This window comes from Mobula hypostoma, chromosome 1 (genome assembly GCF_963921235.1).
Source record: "Mobula hypostoma chromosome 1, sMobHyp1.1, whole genome shotgun sequence".
Lineage (NCBI taxonomy): Eukaryota > Metazoa > Chordata > Chondrichthyes > Myliobatiformes > Myliobatidae > Mobula > Mobula hypostoma.
Window position 1 is genome coordinate 25,563,303 of NC_086097.1, and position 25,114 is coordinate 25,588,416.

Below are 25,114 nucleotides of genomic sequence, written 5' to 3' on the forward strand. Positions count from 1 at the left end.
CACAGCACCCACAACTTACCAACCCTAACCTGTATGTCTTTGGAACATTGGAAGAAACCAGGGCATAGGGAGAAAACCCACATGGTTACAGGGAGAATGTACAAACTTTTTAGACAGCAGCAGAAATCAAACCTCAATCAGTGATTGCTGGCATTACGTTATCCACTACTCGACCACACCACCCTTGGGACTCAAAGGGCCAAGGAAGACTGTTTATACATTAACTATTGCCAACATAATTGGCAATATTGCTGTTTTCCTTTCCAGTCCTGATGAACAGCCTGGGCCCAAAAAGTCTACTGCTTATTCCTCTCCATAGATGTTGCCTGACCTGCTGAGTTCCTCCAGCATTTTGTGTGTTACTCTGGTAACGTTGCTGCAATTTTCGACAAAGTCTACCATTTTGCAAATGATTATGTTTTATTAGAAACAAGGTTAAACATTTCATATGCTTTATTAACTGGCTTGGAAGATGTTCTTAATATATGAGAGAAGTTTACAAAGAAAAGTTGTCAGTGGGAACAGTCAATTCAAAGTAAATTTATTATCAAAGTACATATAGTCATAGTCATACTTTATTGATCCCGGGGGAAATTGGTTTTCGTTACAGTTGCACCATAAATAATAGATAGTAATAGAACCATAAATAGTTAAATAGTAATATGTAAATTATGCCAGTAAATTATGAAATAAGTCCAGGACCAGCCTATTGGCTCAGGGTGTCTGATCCTCCAAGGGAGGAGTTGTAAAGTTTGATGGCCACAGGCAGGAATGACTTCCTATGATGCTCTGTGCTGCAACTCGGTGGAATGTATATGTCACCATATACAACTGTGAGATTCATTTTCTTGCAGGCATTCTCAATAAATCCATAGAAAGATAACCATAATAGAATCAATAAAAGACCGCAGCAACTTGGGTGTTCAACCAGTGTGCAAAATACAAAATGAAAGAAATAATAATAATAAACAAATAAGCAATAAATATTGAGAACATATGATGAAGAATCTTTGAAAGTGAGTTAATTGTGGGAACATTTCAAAAGAGGGGCAAGTGAAGTTGAGTGAACAGCTTGATAGTTGAGAGGTAATAACTGCCCCAGGACCTGGTGGTGTGAGCCTTGAGCCTCCTGTACCTTCTTCCTAATGGCAGCATTGAGAAGAGTACAGGCCCTGGTTGGTGGGGGTCCCTAATGATGGATGCTGCTTTCCTGCGACAGCGTTTTGAGTAGATGTGCTCAATGGTGGGGAGGGCTTTATCCATGAAGGACTCGGCCATATCCACTATTTTTTGTTGAATTTTCCGTTCAAGGGCATTGGTGTTTCCATACCAGGCTGTGATGCTCTCCACTACAAATCTATAGAAGTTTCTCAGTTTTAGACGTCACACCGAATCTTCACAAACTCCTAATTAGAGGTGCTGCCACGCTTTCTTCGCAATTGCACTTATGCACTGGACCCAGGACAGGTCTTCCGAAATAAACATACCGAGGAAATTAAAATTGCTAACCCTTTCCACCTCTGATCCTCCAATGAGTAGGTCAAATTATCTACTTCAGAATTACTCAGCAGAAATTTAACCTTCCTTCTTTATCTTTTCAGCAACAGTATTGTAGGCCCTTAGTCATGCTTTGCTCCACAACTGAAAACATCGTCCCTGTACCCACTCTATCACAACTTTTCATCATCTTAAAGACTTCTTTAGGTCACCCTCAGCCCCTATGCACAAGGGAAAAGAGATCCAGTCAGTTCATCCCTTCCTAATGTGTGTACCGTCATATTTCTGGTATCATTCCAAGTTCTATTTTCAGCCTCTCAAAGTCAGCTTTTCTCCCCAGTAGGTGAAACTGCTTTTCATCATATTCATGCCATGTTTTATTGCCATCTTAAAGTGCACTAAATTATGATCATTAAAGCCAAAACATTCCCCTGCTATTATAACTTTTATCTGCTCTGGTTCACATTCCATCATTAGATCCAATAGCAAATCCCCTTATGTTCAACTTGTTGCATACTTGAATTTGGAAGGAATTTGGTACATATTGATGGAACACTATTTTATCTTCATCTTTCTTTTACCTGAATGTTCCTAATTTGTCTATATGTTTCTTCCTCTGACTCTCCAGAACAGCTGAAGGTCTCTTCAATCACATCCGTAAGTGAGATTGAATCTTTATCAGTCTGTGCAGTCTATTTTTGTCTTCCTGATAGCAATCCCTTCAGTCGTTATGCCATCCTTAATAAGTACTGCTAAATCACATCTCCTTTCTTGCTGCTTTCTTTATTAAATATGTTATACCCTGCAATGTTTAATTCCCAATCTTAATTTTTCCTGCAGCCAAATCACAGTAATTCTTTCTACATCTGGTTCCTTCCAATGCATGGTTGCCTCCAGTTCCAGTGTTTTATATTAGGCACGAGGTGGATTGCTTTATAAACAGTTTATAACACATTTCAATATGCTCATTTGCTGTAAACCCCATCTCCACCCCCCCAACAATTTTTATCGGAATCAGATTTATTATCACTGACATATGTGGTGAAATCTGTTATTTTGCGACAGAAGTAAATAGAATCAGAGTCATAAAGCTATAGAACACTACAGCACAGGAACTGGTCCTTCGGCCTATCTAGTTCACGCTGAACTATTATTCTGCCTCGTCCCATCGACCGTAGCCCTCCATAACCCTCCCACCATGTACTCATCCAAATTTGACATAAATTTTGCAATCGAACCCCTATCCACCACTTCCACTGGGAGCTCATGCCACACTCATGTCACCCCCAGTGAAGAAGTTCCCCTTCAGCTTCCCCTTACATATTTCTCCTTTCATCCTTAACCCATGACCTCTAGTTCTAGTCTCACGCAACCTCAGTGGAAAAAGCCTACTTGTTTTACCATATCTATAACCTTCATAATTTTGTATACCTTTGTCAAATCTCCCTTTATTCTCCTACACTCCATGGAATAAAGTCTTAATATATTTAACCTTTCCTTATAACTTAGGTCCTCAAGTACCAGCAACATCTTTGTAAATTTTCTCTGCACACTTTCAAATTCATTAATATCTTTCCTGCATGTAAGAAACCAGAACTGCACACAACACTCCAAATTTGGCCTCACCAACATCTTATACAACTTTAACATAACATCCCAACTCCTGTACTCAATACTTCGATTTATGAAGGCCAATGTGCCAAAAGCCCTTTACAACCCTATCTACCTAAAGTACAATACATAAAAATACTGTAAGTTACAATAAGAATATATAAAATAATTCAAAAAGAGAACAAAATGGTGAAGTAGTGCTCATGGGTTCCTGGACCATTCAGAAATCTGATGGCAGAGGGGAGGAAGTTGGTCCTAGAACTCCAAGTGTAGGTCTCCAGTCGCCTTTACCTCCTCCCTGATAGGAGTAATGATGACATGTCCCAAATGATGAGGGTCATTAATGACGGATGCCATCTTCCCGAGGCACCAACCTTTGAAGGTGTTCTTGGTGATGAGGACAGTTGTGCTTGTGATGGAGCTGGCTGAGTCCATAACCATCTGCAGCCTCTTTTGGTGGGTGTTCTCCCAACTCCCCCTTCCTGAAGCCAACAAACAATTATTTGGTCTTGTTGACATTGAGTGCAAGATTGTTGTTGCGACACCACTGGACCAGCCAATCTACTGTATCTCACTCCTGTACACCTCCTCAGATTCTGCCAAAAAGTTGTGTCATCAACGAATTTATAGATAGCATATGAGCTGTGCCTCTCCACATGGTTATGATTGTAGAGAGAGAAGGGCAGTGGGCTAAATATGCACCTTTGAGGTGCATCCTGTTGATTGTCAATGAGGAGACGTTATTTCCTATCCGTACTGACTGTGGTCTCCTGATAAGGTAGTCAAGGATTCAGTTGCAGAGAGACGTATAGCGGCTTTGGTTTTGAAGACTGTGTTTTATTATTGAGGTTATAATGGTATTGAACTCTGTGATGTAATCAATAAACAACAGACTGATACATGTATTGCTATTGCCTACATGCTCCAAAGCCAAGTGAAAAGCCAGTAAGATTGCTTCTGCTGTAGTCTTGTTGTGACAGTAGGCTGATTGCAGTGGGTCCAGGTTCTTGCTCAGGCAGGAATTAATTCTAGTCCTGACCAATCTCTCAAAGCACTTCATCAGAGTAGATGTGAGTGCAACATTTTAAAGCAGCTCATTTTGCTTCTCTTAAGTCATACCTCCTCCCCCAGCCACCCAATTTTCCCTCACCTGTTCTCACCTATTGTTGCCAGCATGTAGTCCTTCTCCTGCCACCGTCTTATTATGGCATCTGTTCCTTCCTTTCCAATCCTGATAAAGGGTCTCAGCCTAAAACATCAACTGTTTAATCCCCTCCATGGAAATATTTACTTGCTGCTTAACTCCCCAGTCATCAAATTTTCTGTTCTTATTCTAACTTAAACACTTCCATCCATGGATATCTCATATTATCCAACCAGAGCCTAATTTTTACTCAGCCCTTTAGCCCTTACAACATCACTTTGACACCAGGCACAGATCACAGGCGAGAATGCAGCTACAATGCTTTTCACACCCATTGCTTCTGATACCGATTAAGCCCAGTTTGGTTATGAACAAGGCAGTCAAATGAGCAACAAATACAGAACATGCTGGAGGGCACGCAGAAGATCAACCAGCCTCCAAGTGGAGAGGCAGACAGTCAAAACTCCAGTTCAGGAACCCTTCAAATGGTCGGAAATGTGAGAAGACAGCGATGTTGCAGAAAGGGAGGAGTAGAGAGAACAGAAACACCAACAACTACTTTAGGAGGTAGCATTTAGAGGCAGGAAAGAAAATAAATTTGAACAGAAAGGTACAAGCACACCTGTGGAGAGAGAGAAAAAGTGTGGTTAACTGAAATTATTCAATTCAATATTGAGTCCTTTAGGTTGAAATATGCCTTCTCATCATTTCATCGAGTTTCTGAGCAGTTCATGAACCCATAAACACTCTTTATATTATGCTAAAATAACTCATTATTCCTCTTTTGAATTACTTACACTCAGTGTCCACGTTATTGGGTAGACTGGAAAACCTGCTCGTTAATGCAAATATCTAATCAGCCAATCAATCCATAAAAGCATGCAGACATGGTCAAGAGGTTCAGCTGTTGTTCAGACCAAACATCCGGATAGGGAAGAAATGTTATCAAGTGACTTTGACCTTGCTGGTGCCAGAAGGGGTGATTTGAATATCTCAGAAACTGATCTCCTGGGACTTCCATGGACAACAATCTCTAGAGTTTACAGAAAATGGTATGAAAAAAACATCTAGTGAGCAGCACCTCTGTGGGAGAAAACACCTTGAGAGGTCAGAGGAAAATGGCCAGACTGGTTCAAGCTGACAGAAGGGAGATACTAACTCAAGTACGCATGTGTTACAACACTGGTGTAAAGAAGGGCATTTCTGTACACACAACACATTGAACCTTAAAGTGGATGAACTACAGCTGCAAAGACCACAAAACATATAGGAGGTACCTATTAAAGTAGACACAGAGAGTATGTTTTGATGTCTCGATATACCTGTGACAAATAAAGCTAATCTCTCTTTATTCTGGTTTGGAGATGCAGAGAACAGGACAGAGGTGCAGGAAACAGAGGAGATATGATTGATAACAATCAGAACTGTACTGGACAGGCCATCTCAAGGGAAATCATAAAAATCTGTCCATTGTCTATCCTTCCAAGAATTCATCCACAACACATGTCCAACTAAGTGGAAGTTTGTTCAAAACAGAGTGAAGCTGTAAATATCACATCATGTCCATCACCATACATGTGTATCTCCAACCCCAGAAAACAACTGTAATATTACTGGCTTCATTAATGAGGTAAAATATAATAAAATTTAAAACTGCAATATCTTAACCAGAAACTCCAACTGACCAAGCATCCACCAGCTGCTAAAGTGAGCTTGCAGCTCAGGATGCAAACAAGGAACCCTTAGGAGGCAGTGATCATAATACGACAGAATTCACCCTGTAGTTTGAGAGGGAGAAGATAAAGTCAAATGTATCAGTATTACAGTGAACTAAAGAGAATTACAGAGGCAGGAGAAAGGAGCTGGCCAAAGTTGTGGCAACAAATTCCACAGATCCAGAACCCTCTGGCAAAAGAAATTCCCTCTCATCTCTGTTCTAAATGGATGTCCTTCTATTCAGAGGCTATGCCCTCTGGTCCTCGACTCTCTTACTATTGGAAAATATCCTCTCCACATTCACTCTATCCAGGCCTTTCAATATCCAAAAGCTTTCAATGAGATACCCACTCATTCTTCTAAACTCTAGTGAGCACAGGCCCAGAGCTATCAAATGCTCCCCATACATTAACCCTTTCATTCTCAGGAAAATTCTCACAAACTTCCTCAAAATCCTCTCCAATGTCAGCACATCCTTTCTCAGATAAGGGGCCCAAAACTCCACACAATATACCAACTTGGTTCCAACCAATGCCTTGTAAAGCCACTAAGAGACTGCGGATACTGGAACCTGGAGCAACAAACAATCTGCTAGAGAAACTTAGTAGGTCAGGCAAGGAATTGTTGAGTTTAATGGTCAAACCCTGCATCAAACAATTCCTTTCCCCCCACAGATGCTGCCCAAACTGCTCAGTTTCTCTAGCAGATTGTTTGCAGCTGCCACTTATATTTTACAAGACAGAATGATTTATAGTTCTGTGGGGTGGGTGTTGTTAACTTCCCTTTGGCAATGTCAGTTCCAACCATTCACAGGGAATCTGTGTGGTTCTGATGCTGGATTCCAGCAGCAAATGTGAAACAAAAGTTCATGCTCTCCTTCTTAATGCACCTGAGAGTATCTGATTACCACAGGCCTTGCAGCCTGAAGGACAAATGAGGGTGCATTATAGCAAATCAGAGAGTACAGATTAGGATACCAGCCTAGAGTAAAAGTGAGGCTGAATAAACAGGCTCAACTTTCTAAATATCCATAAGTAAACCTCCCAGAACAAACTTTAAATACTAGCTCTTCACAACAACCTACCAGGAATAAGCACATTTTCTGGCATTATGCATGACAAAAGATATGCATTAAAAGGAAAGTGTTACTTTGGTCAATTCGAATTGCAAAACATATTTCCAGAAATGCAGAGACTCCCCTCCCACTCCCCAATCCCGGTGGCGGTACCTCAACCTGTGCAGACAGTTCCATTTTCTGTTTCTCTTTTCTCTCAAGCGATTGTTTCAGCTCTCCTACTTCAGACCGGATAGCATCTTCATTCAGCTGTGCCCTGAGCTCCAAAATCTGCTTTTCCAGCACCTGCTTCTCAAGCTCGGATCTTGCAGCCACTATAACACAAGACATTGAACGTTTAGCAAGGTGGAAAAATGAAGGAAGGGGAAAGAGCAAATCAGAATCTGTATCAAAAAACCTTCTCGATATTGGTGACCAATGATCTAGGATTTATTTCTGAAGCAAATCTCTAATTTATTTTAAGATTGAAATCTATTATCTATCCTTCAAGCATTTAACCCTTAAAGCAAATGAGTTTGAAATTTGAAGGATCATAAGAGACTATAGATGTTGGAATCCAGAGTAACAAGCAACCTGCACGAGGAACTCAGTGGGTTAAACATCTGTGTGGGGGGGGAGGATATGCCAACATATTGGGTCAAAACTTAGTATCAATCTTGCCTTATTTCTTGGATGGTGCTGAAAATCTTGAGAATTGTTGGAGGTGCATTGACTTAGGCAAGCAGAAAGTGGTCCAGCACACTCCTGACGTGTGTCTCATGGATTCTAGACAAGCACTTCAATTACCAAGGTATAGAAGGGCTACAGGCCAAATGTAGATAAATTATACTGTTATAGTTAAACACAATGGTCAGCACAGACACAAAGAACTGAAAGGGCCATTTCTGTGCTGTACAACTCTATGACAACGCACACAAAATTCTGAAGAACTCAGCAGGTTAGGCAGCACCCATGATGAAGAATAAACAGTCAGTGTTTCAGGCCAAAACCCTTCATCAAGTCACTTCATCAACAGGTTGAGTTTCTCCAGCATTTTGTGCATGCTGTTCTGAATTTCCAGCATCTGCATAATCTCTTGTGTTTATAACATAGGACACATCATGGTTGGATCCTCCTAGTGAACCATCTCTGAGCCTCTTCCAGTGAAATAGTATTTAATTTGGAGGCAATCTTCTTTCATTCTTCTAAAATTCACTGAATACAGGTGTAATCCATTCAGTATCTACAGTCCTACAGACAACAATCCTATCATTACAAGCAACACACATAAAAGTTGCTGGTGAACGCAGCAGGCCAGGCAGCATCTCTAGGAAGAGATGCAGTCGACGTTTCAGGCCGAGACCCTTCGTCAGGACTAACTGAAGGAAGAGTGAGTAAGGGATTTGAAAGTTGGAGGGGGAGGGGGAGATCCAAAATGATAGGAGAGGACAGGAGGGGGAGGGATAGAGCCAAGAGCCGGACAGGTGATAGGCAAAAGGGGATACGAGAGGATCATGGGACAGGAGGTCCGGGAAGAAAGACAAGGGGGGGGGACCCAGAGGATGGGCAAGGGGTATATTCAGAGGGACAGAGGGAGAAAAAGGAGAGTGAGAGAAAGAATGTGTGTATAAAAATAAGTAACAGATGGGGTACGAGGGGGAGGTGAGGCATTAGCGGAAGTTAGAGAAGTCGATGTTCATGCCATCAGGTTGGAGGCTAACCAGACGGAATATAAGGTGTTGTTCCTCCAACCTGAGTGTGGCTTCATCTTTACAGTAGAGGAGGCCGTGGATAGACATGTCAGAATGGGAATGGGATGTGGAATTAAAATGTGTGGCCACTGGGAGATCCTGCTTTCTCTGGCGGACAGAGCGTAGGTGTTCAGCAAAGTGGTCTCCCAGTCTGCGTCGGGTCTCGCCAATATATAAAAGGCCACATCCTCCCTTACCACCATTCAGGGCCCCAAACAGTCCTTCCAGGTGAGGCAACACTTCACCTGTGAGTCGACTGGGGTGATATACTGCGTCCGGTGCTCCCGATGTGGCCTTTTATATATTGGCGAGACCCGACGCAGACTGGGAGACCACTTTGCTGAACACCTACGCTCTGTCCGCCAGAGAAAGCAGGATCTCCCAGTGGCCACACATTTTAATTCCACATCCCATTCCCATTCTGACATGTCTATCCACGGCCTCCTCTACTGTAAAGATGAAGCCACACTCAGGTTGGAGGAACAACACCTTATGTTCCGTCTGGTTAGCCTCCAACCTGATGGCATGAACATCGACTTCTCTAATTTCTGCTAATGCCCCACCTCCCCCTCGTACCCCATCTGTTACTCATTTTTATACACACATTCTTTCTCTCACTCTCCTTTTTCTCCCTCTGTCCCTCTGAATATACCCCTTGCCCATCCTCTGGGTCCCCCCCCCCCGCCTCCTTGTCTTTCTTCCTGGACCTCCTGTCCCATGATCCTCTCGTATCCCTTTTGTCTATCACCTGTCCAGCTCTTGGCTCCATCCCTTCCCCTCCTGTCTTCTCCTATCATTTTGGATCTCTCCCTCCCCCTCCAACTTTCAAATCCCTTACTCACTCTTCCTTCAGTTAGTCCTGACGAAGGGTCTCGGCCTGAAATGTCGATTGCACCTCTTCCTACAGATGCTGCCTGGCCTGCTGCGTTCACCAGCAACTTTTATGTGTGTTGCTTGAATTTCCAGCATCTGCAGAATTCCTGTTGTTTGCCTATCATTACAAGAGTCAGTCTGACATTCCCTCTACAAAAGGTGCATTTCAACAGGTAAGGAGACCACAAGTTCACACAATACTGCAGGTGTGATTTGACAAAGGCACTGTAAAATTATAACAAAGTGTCCTAACACCAAAATCTCGTTGTCTTAAGGCAATGACTATTCATGAGCAGACTCAATAATTAAATGGCAGAACTGTCCTTGTGGTACATGCCTTCAGGCTTTTGTATCTTCTACCCAATGGGAGAGGGGAGAGAATGTCTGGGATGGGGGTAGTTTTGATTATGCTGGCTGATTACCTGACGCAGAAAGAAATATTGACAGAGTCTATAGAGGGGAGGCTGGTTTGTGTGATGTGTTGAACTGTGTCCACAACTCTCTACAGTTTCTTGTGGTCACATAGCAGCTGCCATACCATATAACCATACAACAATTACAGCACAGAAACAGGCCATCTCGGCCCTTCTAGTCCGTGCCGAATGCTTACTCTCACCTAGTCCCACCAACCTGCACTCAGCCCATAACCCTCCATTCCTTTCCTGACCATATACCTATCCAATTTTTCTTTAAATGACAACATCGAACCTGCCTCAACCACTCCTGCTGGAAGCTCTTTCCACACAGCCACCACTCTCTGAGTAAAGAAGTTCCCCCTCATGTTACCCCTAAACTTTTGCCCTTTAACTCTCAACTCATGTCCTCTTGTTTGAATCTCCCCTACTCTCAATGGAAAAAGCCTATCCACATCAACTCTATCTATCCCCCCTCATAATTTTAAATACCTCTATCAAGTCCCCCCTCAACCTTCTACGCTCCAAAGAATAAAGACCTAACTTGTTCAACCTTTCTCTAACTTAGGTGCTGAAACCCAGGTAACATTCTAGTAAATCTTCTCTGTACTCTCTCTATTTTGTTGACATCTTTCCTATAATTTGGTGACCAGAACTGTACACAATACTCCAAATCTGGCCTTACCAATGCCTTGTACAATTTTAACATTACATCCCAACTCCTATACTCAATGCTCTGATTTATAAAGGCCAGCATACCAAAAGCTTTCTTCACCACCCTATCCACATGAGATTCCACCTTCAGGACACGATGCAAAGGTATTCCTAGATCCCTCTGTTCTACCGCATTCTTCAATGCCCTAACATTTACCATGTATGTCCTATTTTGATTAGTCCTACCAAAATGTAGCACCTCACACTTATTAGCATTAAACTCCATCTGCCATCTTTCAGCCCACTTTTCTAACTGGCCTAAATCTCTCTGCAAGCTTTGAAAACCTGCTTCATTATCCACAACGCCACCTATCTTAGTATCATCTGCATACTTACTCATCCAATTTACCACCCCATCATCCAGATCGTTAATGTATATGACAAACAACATTGGACTCAGTACAGTCCCTGAGGTACACCACTAGTCACCAGCCTCCAACCTGACAAACAGTTATCCACCACTACTCTCTGGCATCTCCCATGCAACCACTGTTGAATCCATTTTACTACTTCAATATTATTACCTAACGATTGAAACTTCCTAACTAACCTTCCGTGTGGAACCTTGTCAAAGGTCTTACTGAAGTCCATATAGACAACATCCACTGCTTTGCTCTCATGAACTTTCCTAGTAACCTCTTCAAAAAATTCAGTAAGATTTGTCAAACATGACCTTCCACGCACAGATCAATGTTGACTGTCCTAATCAGACCCTGTCTATCCAGATAATTATATATAACATCACTAAGAATACTTTCCATTAATTCATCCACCACTGACGTCAAACTTACAGGCCGATAATTGCTAGGTTTACTCTTAGAACCCTTTTTAAACAATGGAACAATATGAGCAATACGCCAATCCTCCGGCACCATCCCCATTCCCAATGACATTTGAAATATTTCTGTCAGAGCCCCTGCTATTTCTACACTAACTTCCCTCAAGGTCCTAATGAATATCCTGTCAGGACCCGGAGACTTATCCACTTTTATATTCCTTAAAAGCACCAGTATTTTCTCTTCTTAAATCATCATAGTTTCCATAACTCCCCTACTTGTTTCCTTTACCTTACACAATTCACTATCCTTCTCCTTAGTGAATACCGAAGAAAAGAAATTGTTCAAAATCTCCCCCATCTCTTTTGGCTCCGCACATAGCCGGCCACTCTGATTTTCTAAGGGACCAATTTTATCCCTCACTATCCTTTTGCTATTAATATAACTGTAGAAACCCTTTGGATTTATTTTCACCTTACTTGCCAAAGCAACCTCGTATCTTCTTTTAGCTTTCCTAATTTCTTTCTTGAGATTCTTTTTATTCTTTATATTCCTCAAGCACCTCATTTACTCCATGCTGCCTATATTTATTGTAGATATCTCTCTTTTTCCGAACCAAGTTTCCAATATCCCTTGAAAACTATGGCTTTCTCAAACTTTTAACCTTTCCTTTCAACCTAACAGGAACATAAAGATTCTGTACCCTCAAAATTTCACCTTTAAATGACCTCCATTTCTCTATTACACCCTTCCCATAAAACAAATTGTCCCAATCCACTCCTTCTAAATCCTTTCACATCTCCTCAAAGTTAGCCTTTCTCCAATCAAAAACCTCAACCCTGGGTCCAGACCTATCATTCTCCATAATTACATTGAAACTAATGGCATTGTGATCGCTGGACCCAAACTGCTCCCCAACACAAACCTCTGTCACCTGACCTATCTCATTCCCTAACAGGAGATCCAACACTGCCCCTTCTCTAGTTCGTACCTCTATGTATTGCTACAAAAAACTATCCTGCACACATTTTACAAACTCCAAACCATCCAGCCCTTTTACGGTATGGGCTTCCCAGTCTATGTGTAGAAAATTAAAATCTCCCACAATCACAACCTTGTGCTTACTACAAATATCTGCTATCTCCTTACAAATTTGCTCCTCCAATTCTCACTCTCCATTAGGTGGTCTATAATACACCCCTATAAGTGCAACTACACCTTTCCCATTCCTCAATTCCACCCAAATAGCCTCCCTAGACGAGCCATCTAATCTATCCTGCCAGAGCACCGCTGTAATATTTTCTCTCACAAGCAATGCAACACTTCCCCCTCTTGTCCCTCCGATTCTATCGCACCTGAAGCAACGAAATCCAGGAATATTCAGTTGCCAATCACACCCCTCCTGCAACCATGTTTCACTAATAGCTACAACATCATATTTCCAGGTATCAATCCATGCTCTAAGCTCATCCACCTTTCTTACAATGCTCCTAGCATTAAAATAAATGCATTTAAGAAATTCTCCACCTCTTACTCTCTGTTTATCACTAACGGTGCAAACAACTTTACTCTCTTCTTTTTCTTCCTTCTCCCCTATATCCATTCCTACACCCTTGTTCCCAAGTAGTTATGCTACGAGACAGAATGGTTTCTATGGTGCATCAATTAAATTGGTTAGGGTCGACAGGACATGCCAAATGGGATTCCACCTGTCACATCCCAAATATCTAACTGTAAGTTGACCCTTCTGTGAGAGAGAATACTGTAATAGATGCTGGGCAGACTTGAGAATATAAAATGGGATTGATAAAGACTCAGTGGTCATTTTATAAGGTATTAATAAAGCAGCCACTGAGTGTATGCTTGTGGCCATCTGCTGTTGTAGCCTATTTACTTTGACGTTCAACATGTTGTGCATTAGAGATGTTCTTCTGCACACAACTGCTGTAGCACATGATTATCTGAGTTACTGTCGCCTTCTTATCAGCTTGAATCAATCTGGCCATTCTCCTCTGACTTCTCTCATTAACAAGGCACTCTTGCTCAAAGAATTGCCGCTCACTGTTTGTAGTTACCCTTCAACCATCAGAGTCTTGAACCAGAGGGAATAACTGCATTCAACATCACTTGCCCCATCACTAAACTATTCCCACAACCTATCGGCTCACTTTCAAGGACTCCTCATCTCATGTTCTCAATAGTTAATGCTTATTTGTTTATTTATTTATTTATTATTAATTAGCAGATGTACAGGTGTTCCCAATAAAGTGGCCACTGAGTGTAGGATTAGTGCCCAATAACCAGCACAGATTTGACTGACCATTGGGTCTATCGCCATTCTACACCTTTCTATGATTTTATTTACTTAAACTCATATAGTAACACAGTACTGAAACAGGTTCTTCAGCCCATCTGCTTCATGCTAACTCCAGCATCCCCTACCAGTCCCAATTACCCACGCTTGACCTACAAACTGCCAAGCCCTTCCCTTCTATGTACTAATCCAAACACCTCTTAAATGTTGCAATGTAATCACTTTGACCCCTTCCTCTCTCAGCTCATTCCAGGTAGTCACTATGCTCTGTGTAAAGAAGTTACACGGCTAATCTTGTTAGATCACTTTTAAATCTTACCTTTATTGGTGCCCTCTAGTTTTGAACTTTCTAACACTGAGGAAAAGACTATGACCATTCATCTAATCCATGCCCCTGGAGTAATAAATTGCTCCAATTTCCTCCCACATTCCAAAAATATACAGGTTATGGCATGCTTTGTTGGCATCAGAGGCATGGTGACACTTGCAAGTTGCCTCCAGCACATCCTTGGACCATGTTGCTCGTTGATGCAAAAATTACGCATTTCACTGTTTGTTTCTGTGTACATGTGACAAATAAAGCTAACATTTAACCCTCCATCTCTGCACTCAGTTTATACAGATCAAGTTATTACATAGTACATTGAGGTATAGTAAGGTGCAACGATAACACAGCAGAACAAGATGGAAAAGCTTCCAAAAAAGTGCAGTGCACATAACAATGTGGAGGCTTTAGAGAGGGAGCATAGGCGGTTTATCAAGATGCTGCCTGAAGAGGCCAGACAAGCTGGGGCTGTTTTCTGCAGCACAATGGAGGCCAAGCAGGGATTTATAGAAGTTTTCAAAATTGTGTGAGGTGTAAATAGACTAGATGGTCAATATCTTTTTCCTAGGATTGAAATGCCTAATAGTAGAGGGCATGTAGTTAAAGTGAGTGGGGCAAAGTACAAAGGATGTGTGCGAGGCAGGTTTTTTTTTTAACGCAGAGAGTGGTGACTGGCCGGAATATAGAATAAACTACTTGCGGTGATGGTGGATACAGACAGCATGGAAGCTCTTAAGAGATGTAGGTACAGGAATATGCAGGAGGTAGGGATATGGTCAATGTGAAGGGAAGAGGGATTAGATTAAAGATTTAAAGTTTTAAAGCTTTAAAGATTAGCTTCACTTGTCATATGTACATCAAAACATTGAAACATACAGTGAAATGTGCTGGGGCCAACCCACAAGTGAGGTCATGCTTCCAGCGGTAATATAGCATGTCCACGTCTTATGAACAGTAACTGACACTTCTTTCAGAATGTGAGAAGAAACCAGAGCATCTGGAGAAAACTCCCACGGTCACAGGGAGAGTGACAAATCCTTACAGACAGTGGTGGGAATTGAACCCCATACTGTAAAAGACAAGCTTTCCACTGTATCTTGGTACGGTACAGGTGATGATAATAAACCAATAATCAGTTTTCTTCTAAATCAGACTCCATCCCAGCAGAAAAAGCTTGAAGCACTCAGCATATCAGGTCACATCTGTGGGAAGAGGAAAAGAGTCAATGTTCTCACAAAGGGTCTCCAACTGAAACATTGACTTGCCTCTCTTCCCACAGATGCAGCCAGACCTGCTGAGTATTTCCAGTATTTTTTGCTTTTGTTTTAGATTTCCAGGAACTGCAGATTCTTTTTTTGATTTTCACCATCTTATAAATACAGGGACTCACTATTCAGCAGCATTGTGTCAGCACCCTTTCCATTTGGGTTACTGAAATCCAATAAAACCAGATCAAATCTCAGCTGATATGGAGGAGGGGGGAGGTAAACGAGAAGACACAATACAGAATTTCAATTGAACGTATAGTAACCATTGATGAAGAAAAGAAGATTTTTAAGCTTGGGGAAAAAATCGGCTTTAAAGTCCTTCTTTTTCTTTTTCAATCTTTTTATTAATATCAAAATGTTAAACATAACATTGTATTAATACAAAACTATTGGGATTACACTGTTAATAATTAACATATATAAATATAAACTCAATTGGCACACAGGTATTAAACCTCCCAAAATCGTACAAAATACGAATATAATATACAAAAAACAGAAATAGCATGAAAAAGGAAAAAAAACAAAAGAAACTAATATAAACAATGCTAACCAATTAAACTAAGGAAAAGAAAAAGACATGGGCTGTTATGTAACGTCAAAAAGAACCATTAGTGTCATTGACTCCGCTCCTCTCTGCATATATTTAAAAGAAATAGAACAAGTTTGGAAAAGGTCAAATTACATCATATGGAAGTGTTGAATAAATGGCCTCCAAGTCTTTTCAAACTTAATAGAAGGATCATAAATGACACTTCTGATTTTCTCTAAATTTAAACATAACATAGTTTGAGAGAACCAATGAAATGGGGTGGGAGGATTGATCTCTTTCCAAATCAGCAAAATGGATCTTCTAGCCATTAATGTAAGAAATGCAATCATCAACAAGCTGAAGAGGTTAAATGATTTGGTTCTATCATTGGTAAACCAAAAATTGCGGTAATAGGGTAAGGTTGTAAATCAATACTCAGAACAGTTGAAATAATATCAAAGATATCTTTCCAGTGTTTTTTCAAAAAAGGACAGGACCAAAACATATGAGTTAAAGAAGCTATCTCAGAGTGACATCTACCACATACAGGATTTATATGGGAGTAATAACATGTTAATATATCCATAGACATATGAGCCCTGTGCACTACTTTAAACTGTATCAACGCATGTTTAGCACATATAGAGGATGAGTTAACTAATTGAAGAATTTTTTCCCATTGTTCAATAGGTAAAGTAAGCTTAAGTTCCCTTTCTTAATCATTCTTAATTTTATTAGATACATCTGGACGTATTTTCATAATTATATTATAAATAGTTGCTATCATACCTTTCTGAAAAGGATTTAAATTAAAAACATTTTCCAAAATACCCGTTGGATATAGATTCAGGAAGGTAGGAAGAACAGTATTTAAAAAGTTTCTAATCTGTAAATATCTAAAGAAATGGGATCTAGGCAACTTATATTTATTAGATAATTGTTCAAAGGACATGAAACAATTATCCAAAAATAGATCACGAAATCATAATGTATCTTTGGTTTTCCAAGCCAAATAGACTTGACTCATAATAGACGGTTGAAAAAAAAATTAGATATAATAGGACTTGCTAGAATAAATTGATTCAACCCAAAAAATTTTCGAAATTAAAACCATATTCGTAAAGTATCTTTACTTATTGGATTATCCATTTGTTTATGCAATTTAGAAAGAGCAAAGGGAAGCAAAGTCCCTAAGATAGAACCCAGTGAAAGCCCTTGTACAGACTTACCTTCAAGATTTAGCCAATGTGGACTTGAAATTATGTCCAAGTCCCATGACCAAAATTTTAAATATTGAGTATTAATTGCCCAGTAGTAAAATCTAAAATTCGGCAATGCCAAACTACCCTTCTTTTTAGACTTTTGTAAATATCTTTTACCTAACCTAGGATTTTTACTCTGCCATATATATGAAGAAATTTTAGAATCAACATTATCAAAAAAGGATCTCCGAATAAAAATTGGCACCACTTGAAATAAATACAAGAATTTAAGTAAAATAATCATCTTGATAGCATTGATCCGAACTATCAATGACAGAGACTTTGGTGGCCATTTAGTAAACAGATGTTGAATCTGATCAATTAAAGGTAAAAAAAATTAGCCTTACATAAATCCTTGTGCTTTTTTGTAATTTTAACCCCTAAATAAGTAAAATAGTTGGTAACCAGTCTAAATGGTAAACATCCATAAATTGGAACCTGCATATTTAAGGGAAACAGTTCACTCTTATTAAGGTTCAACTTATAACCAGAAAAATTACTAAACTGATCCAACAAGGATAAAACTGCGGGAATGGATTTCTCATGATTAGAAATATATAAAAACAAATCGTCTGCATGTAATGATAACTTATGTATCTTATTCCCATGGGTAATACCAAGGATATTAGGTGAATCTCGAATAGCAATTGCTAAAGGTTCTAGAGCGATATCAAATAGTAATGGATTAAGAGGACATCCCTACCTAGTACCCCAAAATAAGCGAAAAAAGGGAGATCTTTGATTATTAGTAAAAACCGAAGCTACAGGGGTATGATATAACAATTTAATCCAAGATATAAATATCGGACTAAAACTAAATTTCTCAAGCACACTAAATAGATATGGCCATTCAACTCTGTCAAAAGCTTTCTCAGCATCTAATGAAATGACACATTCTGGAGTACTAAGTGAAGGAGTACAAACAATATTCATTAATCTCCTAATATTAAAAGATGAATAACAATTTTTAATAAATCCAGTTTGGTCCACAGAGATAATTTGAGGTAATGCCTTCTCTAACCTAGTTGCTAATATTTTAGAAAAAATCTTAGAATCTACATTCAGCAGGGATATTGGTCTATATGATGCACAATCAGTAGGATCTTTATTTTTTTTAGGATTAAAGAAATAGAAGCTCCATAAAATGATTGTGGTAATTTACTTGATCTAATTGCTTCTTTGTAATGTAAACTCATGAAATCGGAAGAGGAACAAAAATTCAGAAAGGAACCAGAAGTCACGACACTGCAGACATTTTTGTAGTTCTAAGTCAGCCCAATTGAAAAAATTAATAGTAAAAATCCCCCCACCCTCCACCCACAAAGACTCGAGACTAAGCCAGAAAAAGGCCAGAGAATAAACTACCACTAAATCTACCCCCCGTTTCACCAGAAGGCGACTCCAAAGATATATGTTTAAAAGAGAACCACCCGAAATCCAAAGAAAATTAAACACTGTACTATAGCAATCTTCATATTGTGGTTTCTAAAATGAGACAAAAGAGTAAGCGCCAATACATATTATTAGTCATTTACAAACATAAAAAATTTAAAATGGCACTTCAAAAGAAAGAAAGGAATTATGGGACGAGGAACATGAAAAAATGGCGCAGTAAAAAAACAAAAGATATTATGAATGAAGGAAAACAAACCGCCGTGTTAATTATACGAAGCAAAAAAAACACAAGATATTCCTCCAGTGTAATAGAAATTCACCATCAAATCATTAATAACATTGTCAAAAATCAAATAGTTAGAAATTAGCAAAATAAGAAGAAATGAATTCATCAACAAAAAAAACTTTAATTGAAATGTGAAAAATACCTACACTACTAACCAAAAACGAAAATCTTGAACTTATAAAGGTCCATCTTCATAAGATAATTATAGGCTTTAAAAAGAAGCACGTAAAAACAGAGCCAATACTGCGAGAGCCATACATTAACTAGAGCGAAGTATCCGTGGCAGTTGGATAGTGCTCATCCAAGAAACCTTGAACAGCACTTGTGGAATAAAAGATACGGCGTGGAACTTCCGGAGGAGAAATTCTTAAACGCGCAGGGTACAATAAAGCTGGTCTGAGACCTTTTTAGTAGCATTCCGACATCAGAGATTTGAAAGCCAACCGCTCCTTCATCACTTCTGGACTAAAATTCTCCACGAGACGGAATTCATAATCTTGAAATTTAATCATAACTTGTTGATGGGCAATTCAAATGAGATGCTCTTTAACGGAAATGGATAACCACTGGTCTCGGTTTAGACCCCGGGTCTGGTTTTCGATGAAATATACAGTGAACGCGATCAAGCAATGGAGGGCCATCCGGAAATTCAGAGCTAAATGCATCCTTTAAAAGTTGAGAAAAGAATTTTAAAGGGTCCCCTTCCTCGACATCCTCAGGGAGACCAATTATACTTAAGTTCTATCTTCTGGATCGATTTTCAAGATCAATAATCTTGGATTTAAAATTCTCCAGCTGTTTAGACCTCGAAGACGATTGTTGTTCCAAACTCTCAATTTTCAGATCTCTCTTCCGAGTTTCGTCGTTCAATTCTACAATTTTGCTTTGTTGTTGTTTAACTTCGTAACCAAGAGATTCCAAACAATCCTTAATTGACTTTAAGTCTTCTTTAAAACTTTGATGTTGTTCATCAAATTTTATACTTAGAAGATTCAACAATGTATCATAAGTTAATTCAGTTTGCTTAGGTTCACCTTTTTTCTTCCCGTTACAGTCGAAATCTTTCCCATTTTTAGGATCTCACCCTTTACCATATAACCATATAACAATTACAGCATGGAAACAGGCCATCTCGGCCCTTCTAGTCCGTGCCAAATGCTTACTCTCACCTAGTCCCACCGACCTGCACTCAGCCCATAACCCTCCATTCCTTTCCTGTCCATATTGCTATCCAATTTAACTTTAAATGACAACATCGAACCTGCCTCAACTACTTCTGCTGGAAGTTCGTTCCACACAGCTACCACTCCCTGAGGAAAGAAGTTCCCCCTCATGTTACTCTTAAACTTTTGCCCTTTAATTCTCAACTCATGTCCTCTTGTTTGAATCTCCCCCACTCTCAATGGAAAAAGCCTATCCACGTCAACTCTATCTAACCCCCACATAATTTTAAACAACTCTATCAAGTCCCCCCTCAGCCTTCTACGCTCCAAAGAATAAAGACCTAACTTGTTCAACCTTTCTCTGTAACTTAGGAGATGAAACCCAGGTAACATTCTAGTAAATCTTCTCTGTACTCTCTCTATTTTGTTGACATCTTTCCTATAATTCGGTAACCAGAACTGTACACAATACTCCAAATTTGGCCTTACCAATGCCTTGTACAATTTCAACATTACATCCCAACTCCTATACTCAATGCTCTGATTTATAAAGGCCAGCATACCAAAAGCTTTCTTCACCACCCTATCCACATGAGATTCCACCTTCAGGGAACTATGCAACATTATTCCTAGATCACTCTGTTCTACTGCATTATTCAATGCCCTACCATTTACCATGTATGTCCTATTTTGATTAGTCCAACCAAAATGTAGCACCTCACACTTATCAGCATTAAACTCCAACTGCCATCTTTCAGACCACTCTTCTAACTGGCCTAAATCTCTCTGCAAGCTTTGAAAACCTACTTCATTATCCACAACTCCACCTATCTTAATATCATCTGCATACTTACTAATCCAATTTACCACCCCATCATCCAGATAATTTAGACCTTGTACTTATTTCTTTGCTCATTTCTTCAAATTTCACAGTCAAAGCTCAAGGATAATTCAATAGTATAAATCTTTTAGTGTAGGTAAAAATAAATTAAATAAGGGTGATCATAGGTTAAAAAAAAAAGTCACGGTAATGGAGAGAAGCAAAAATTAACCTCACTCCATGAGCGCCTCCTGAAGAATTCGGCTTTAAAGTCATAAAACATTTCAAGACACGTGCTCAGAAGCGCAACATGCCTGAACAACTGGTGCCCTGTCGCACTCATCTCAATTATAAGCAAATGCTTTGAGAAGCTGGTCAAGGATTACATCTGCAGCATGCTACCACCCAAACTGAACCCCCTACAATTCACCTACCAACACAACAGGTCGACAGATGACACAATAGCTACTGCTCTAAATACTGCCCTTACACATCTGGAGAAGAAGGATGCTTATGTGAGAATGCTGTTCTTGGACTGCAGTTCAGCATTCAACACCATAATTCCATCCAGGCTTGACAAGAAGCTCAGAGACCTCAGCCTTGACCCTGCCTTCTGACTTCCTGTCAGATCGCCGGCAGGTGGTAAGAGTGGGCTCCCTCACCTCCACCCCTCTGACTCTCAATACAGGAGCCTCTCAGGGCTGTGTACTAAATCACCTCCTTTACTCCCTATATACTCATGACTGTGTCGCCACCCACAGCCCTAATCTGCTAATTAAATTTGCCGACAACACTACATTGATTGGCCTAATTTCGAACAATAACAAGGTGGCCTACAGGGAAGAAGTCATCTCTCTGACACAGTGGTGTCATGAAAACAACCTCTCCCTCAATGTTGCAAAAACAAAGGAGCTGGTTGCGGATTACAGGAGGAATAGAGAAAGGCTAACCCCACGTGACATCAATGGATCTGGAGTTCAGAGGATAAACAGCTTTAAGTACCTCAGCATCTACATCACCGAGAACCTCACGTGGTCTGTACACACCAGCTGTGTGGTGAAAAAGGCACAACAGCGCCTCTTTCACCTCAGACGGTTGAGGAAGTTTGGTATGGGCCCCCAAATCCTAAGAACTTTCTACAGGGGCACAATTGACAGCATCCTGACTGGCTGCACCACTGCCTGGTTTGGGAACTGTAACTCCCCTAATCGCAGGACTCTGCAGAGAGTGGTGCAGACAGCTCAGCACATCTGTAGTTCTGAACTTCCCATGATTCAGAACATTTACAAAGACAGGTGTGTGAAAAGGGCCCATAGGATCACCGGGGAACCGAGTCACCCCAACCACAATCTATTCCAGGTGCTATCATCCAGGAAACAGTACTGCAGCATAAAAGCCAGGACCAACAGGCTCCAGGACAGCTTCTTCCACCAGGCCATCAGACTGATTAAGTCACGCTGATTTGAATGTATTTCTATGTTACATTGACTGTTCTATTTATTATAAGTTACTATAATTGCACATTACACATTTAGACGGAGACGTATCATACAGATTTTTACTCCTCATGTACGCGAAGGATGTAAGAAATAAAGTCAATTCAATTCAATTCACTTAATACTTAACAAGATACTTGGATAAATGACAGGGCATTTGATAAAATGAAAGGTTTTATGAAAAATTAAGAAATAGGCAAGTGAGTTTTAAAAAGTTCAAGAGGTTTAGTGAATAAATTATAGAGCTTACAGCCTTTGCAGCTGAAAGCAGGTCTATCAGTTGCGGGTTTAATATATATTGGAATGATACTGCTAACGTCTCAGAGGATTTTAAGGCTGGAGGAGCTCACAGAGATAATGAGGGTAAACCCAAAAGGGATTTTGAATTATAATTGGGACGTTACTGAACTGTGAACGAATGTTGGGTGAACTGACCGGTGTAATTTAGGATAATAAAAACAGGAAATAGCGGAAATACTCTACATATACTGCCTGATCTGCTGGAGGAGTAACAGTATCTGAAACTTTCCACCAATGCTGCCTGGTCTGCAGATATTTCTAGTGTTTTCTGTTTTTGTTTTAGATTCCCAGCATCTGCGGTTTTTGATTTCTCCACATCAGTGAGACCTGACATAGATTGACAGGAATTCCCAGTGGCCAGCCATTCTAATACTACTGCCCATTCCCATATGTTGGCACATGGCCTCCTCTCCTACTATAATTAGGCCACGCTGAGGATGGAGGAACTACATCTCATATTCCGTCTAGGTATTCTCCAAGCTGACAATACGAGCATCGATTTTTCTAATGTTCGATAATTTCTCCCTCATCCCCCAGCTCTCTTTTGCCATTCCCCACTCTGGTTCCCCTCTTACTTCTTTCTCTTCTCCTTGCCTGCTCATCGTCCTCTGGTGTCCCTCCATTTTCCATTTCTTCCATGATCCACTCTCCTCTCTAAACAGATTCCTTCTTCTTCAGCCCTTTTCCGATCACCTCACAACTTCATACCTCAACCCCACTCCCCCACACATCCACCTTTCTCTCCAGTCCTAATGAAGGCTCAAATCCTGGAACGTCAAATGTGTAGAAGCTCCATAAATGATGCCTAATCTGCTCAGTTCCTCCAGCACTTTGTGTATGTTCCTGCAGTTTTTGCATTTTCATTTGCTACTAAAATTTAGGACATGGGCATCAGAATTGGTAAATGTGATGAGAGTAAAATTCCACACCTTCATTAACTTGGAAAACAAAACAAACATCATCTCCCCACAATGACTCCCTGGGGATTAAGTGAGAAGCTGAGAGGTAATGTGTAGCTACAGTTATGGGAATATAATTTTTCTCCCTGAAGTGGTGGAATCAAGCAGAGGTTAAGATCCTGGCTGCAGTAAGCCTAACAAATAAAGGATGCATAATTCAGCTCACACTCTCAATACTGAGGGAGTACTCTGCTGTCAAAAGTGCCACTATACAATTAAAGATGTTAAGCAGAGATCTTGCCTGTCTCTCTAATAGGCAAAGAACCAAGGTTTAAGCTGGAATTAAGCACTACAGAACTGCAGGCATTTCTGAATCAAAATCTTTTTTTAAGCAACTGAGGACCAAGATTGATGAGGATGCTCCAAGAGCTGCTGCAAATTATTATGAGCGGAATGGTGGTGTAGTACAACACTGTTAGAGCGCCAACAACTCAGGTTCAATTCCTGCCACTGACTGTAAGGAGTTTGCATCATGACCATGTGGGTTTCCTTTGCGTGCACTGGCTTCCTCCCACATTCCAAAGATCATAAGGCATAGGAGCAGAATTAGGCCATTTGGCCCATCAAGTCTGCTCCACCATTCAATCATGGCTGATCCTTTTTTTTTCTCCTCAACCCCATTTCCCAGTCTTCTCCCCGTAACCTTTGATGCCATGTCCAATCAAGAACCTAAGAATCTTTGCCTTAAGTACATCCAATGACCTGACCTCCACAGCTGCATGTGGCAGCAAATTCCACAAATTCACCATCCTTTGGCTAAAGAAATTCCTCCACATCTCAGTTTTGAAAGGGCGCCTCTGTATCCTGAGGCTGTACTCTCTTGTCCTAGACTCTCCCACTATGAGAAACATCCTTTCCACATCTACTCTGTCACGGCCTTTCAACATTTAAAGGTTTCAATGAGATCCCCTCTCATCCTTCTGAATTCCAGCAAGTACAGACCCAGAGCCATCAAACATTCCTCATATGATAACCCTTTTATTCCTGGAATCATCCTTGTGAACCTCCTCTGGACCCTCTCCACTGCCAGCACATCTTTTCTAAGATGAGGGGCCAAAACCGTTCACAATACTCAAAGTGAGGCCTCACCAGTGCCTTATAATGCCTCAGCATCATATCCTTGCTCTTGTATTCCAGACCTCTTGAAATGAATTCTAACATGGCATTTGCCTTCCTCACCACTGACTCAACCTGCAAGATAATCTTCAGGGTGTTCTGCATAAGAACTCCCAAGTCCCTCTGCATCCCAAATTCCTGGATTTTCTCCCTGTTTAGAAAATAGTCTGCACATTTATTTCTACTACCAAAGTGCATGACCATGCATTTTCCAACATTGTATTTCATTTGCCACTTTCTTGCCCATTCTCCTAATCTAAGTCCTTCTGCATCCCACCTGTTTCCTCATCACTACCTGGCCCTCCACCAATCTTTATATCATCTGCAAA

General features: G+C 40.4%; 1 protein-coding gene across 6 annotated transcripts in view; it reads right to left on the bottom strand.

Annotated features, from left to right (window-relative positions):
• LOC134344680 (centrosomal protein of 128 kDa) overlaps positions 1-25,114 on the bottom strand; it is a 664,526-nt gene that overhangs the window by 470,219 nt on the left and 169,193 nt on the right. For all 6 annotated transcript variants that reach the window (XM_063044801.1, XM_063044787.1, XM_063044794.1 and 3 more), the window contains one exon: positions 7,197-7,357. In XM_063044801.1, coding sequence (XP_062900871.1) covers positions 7,197-7,357 — 161 coding nt within the window. The remainder of the gene's footprint in view (positions 1-7,196; positions 7,358-25,114) is intronic.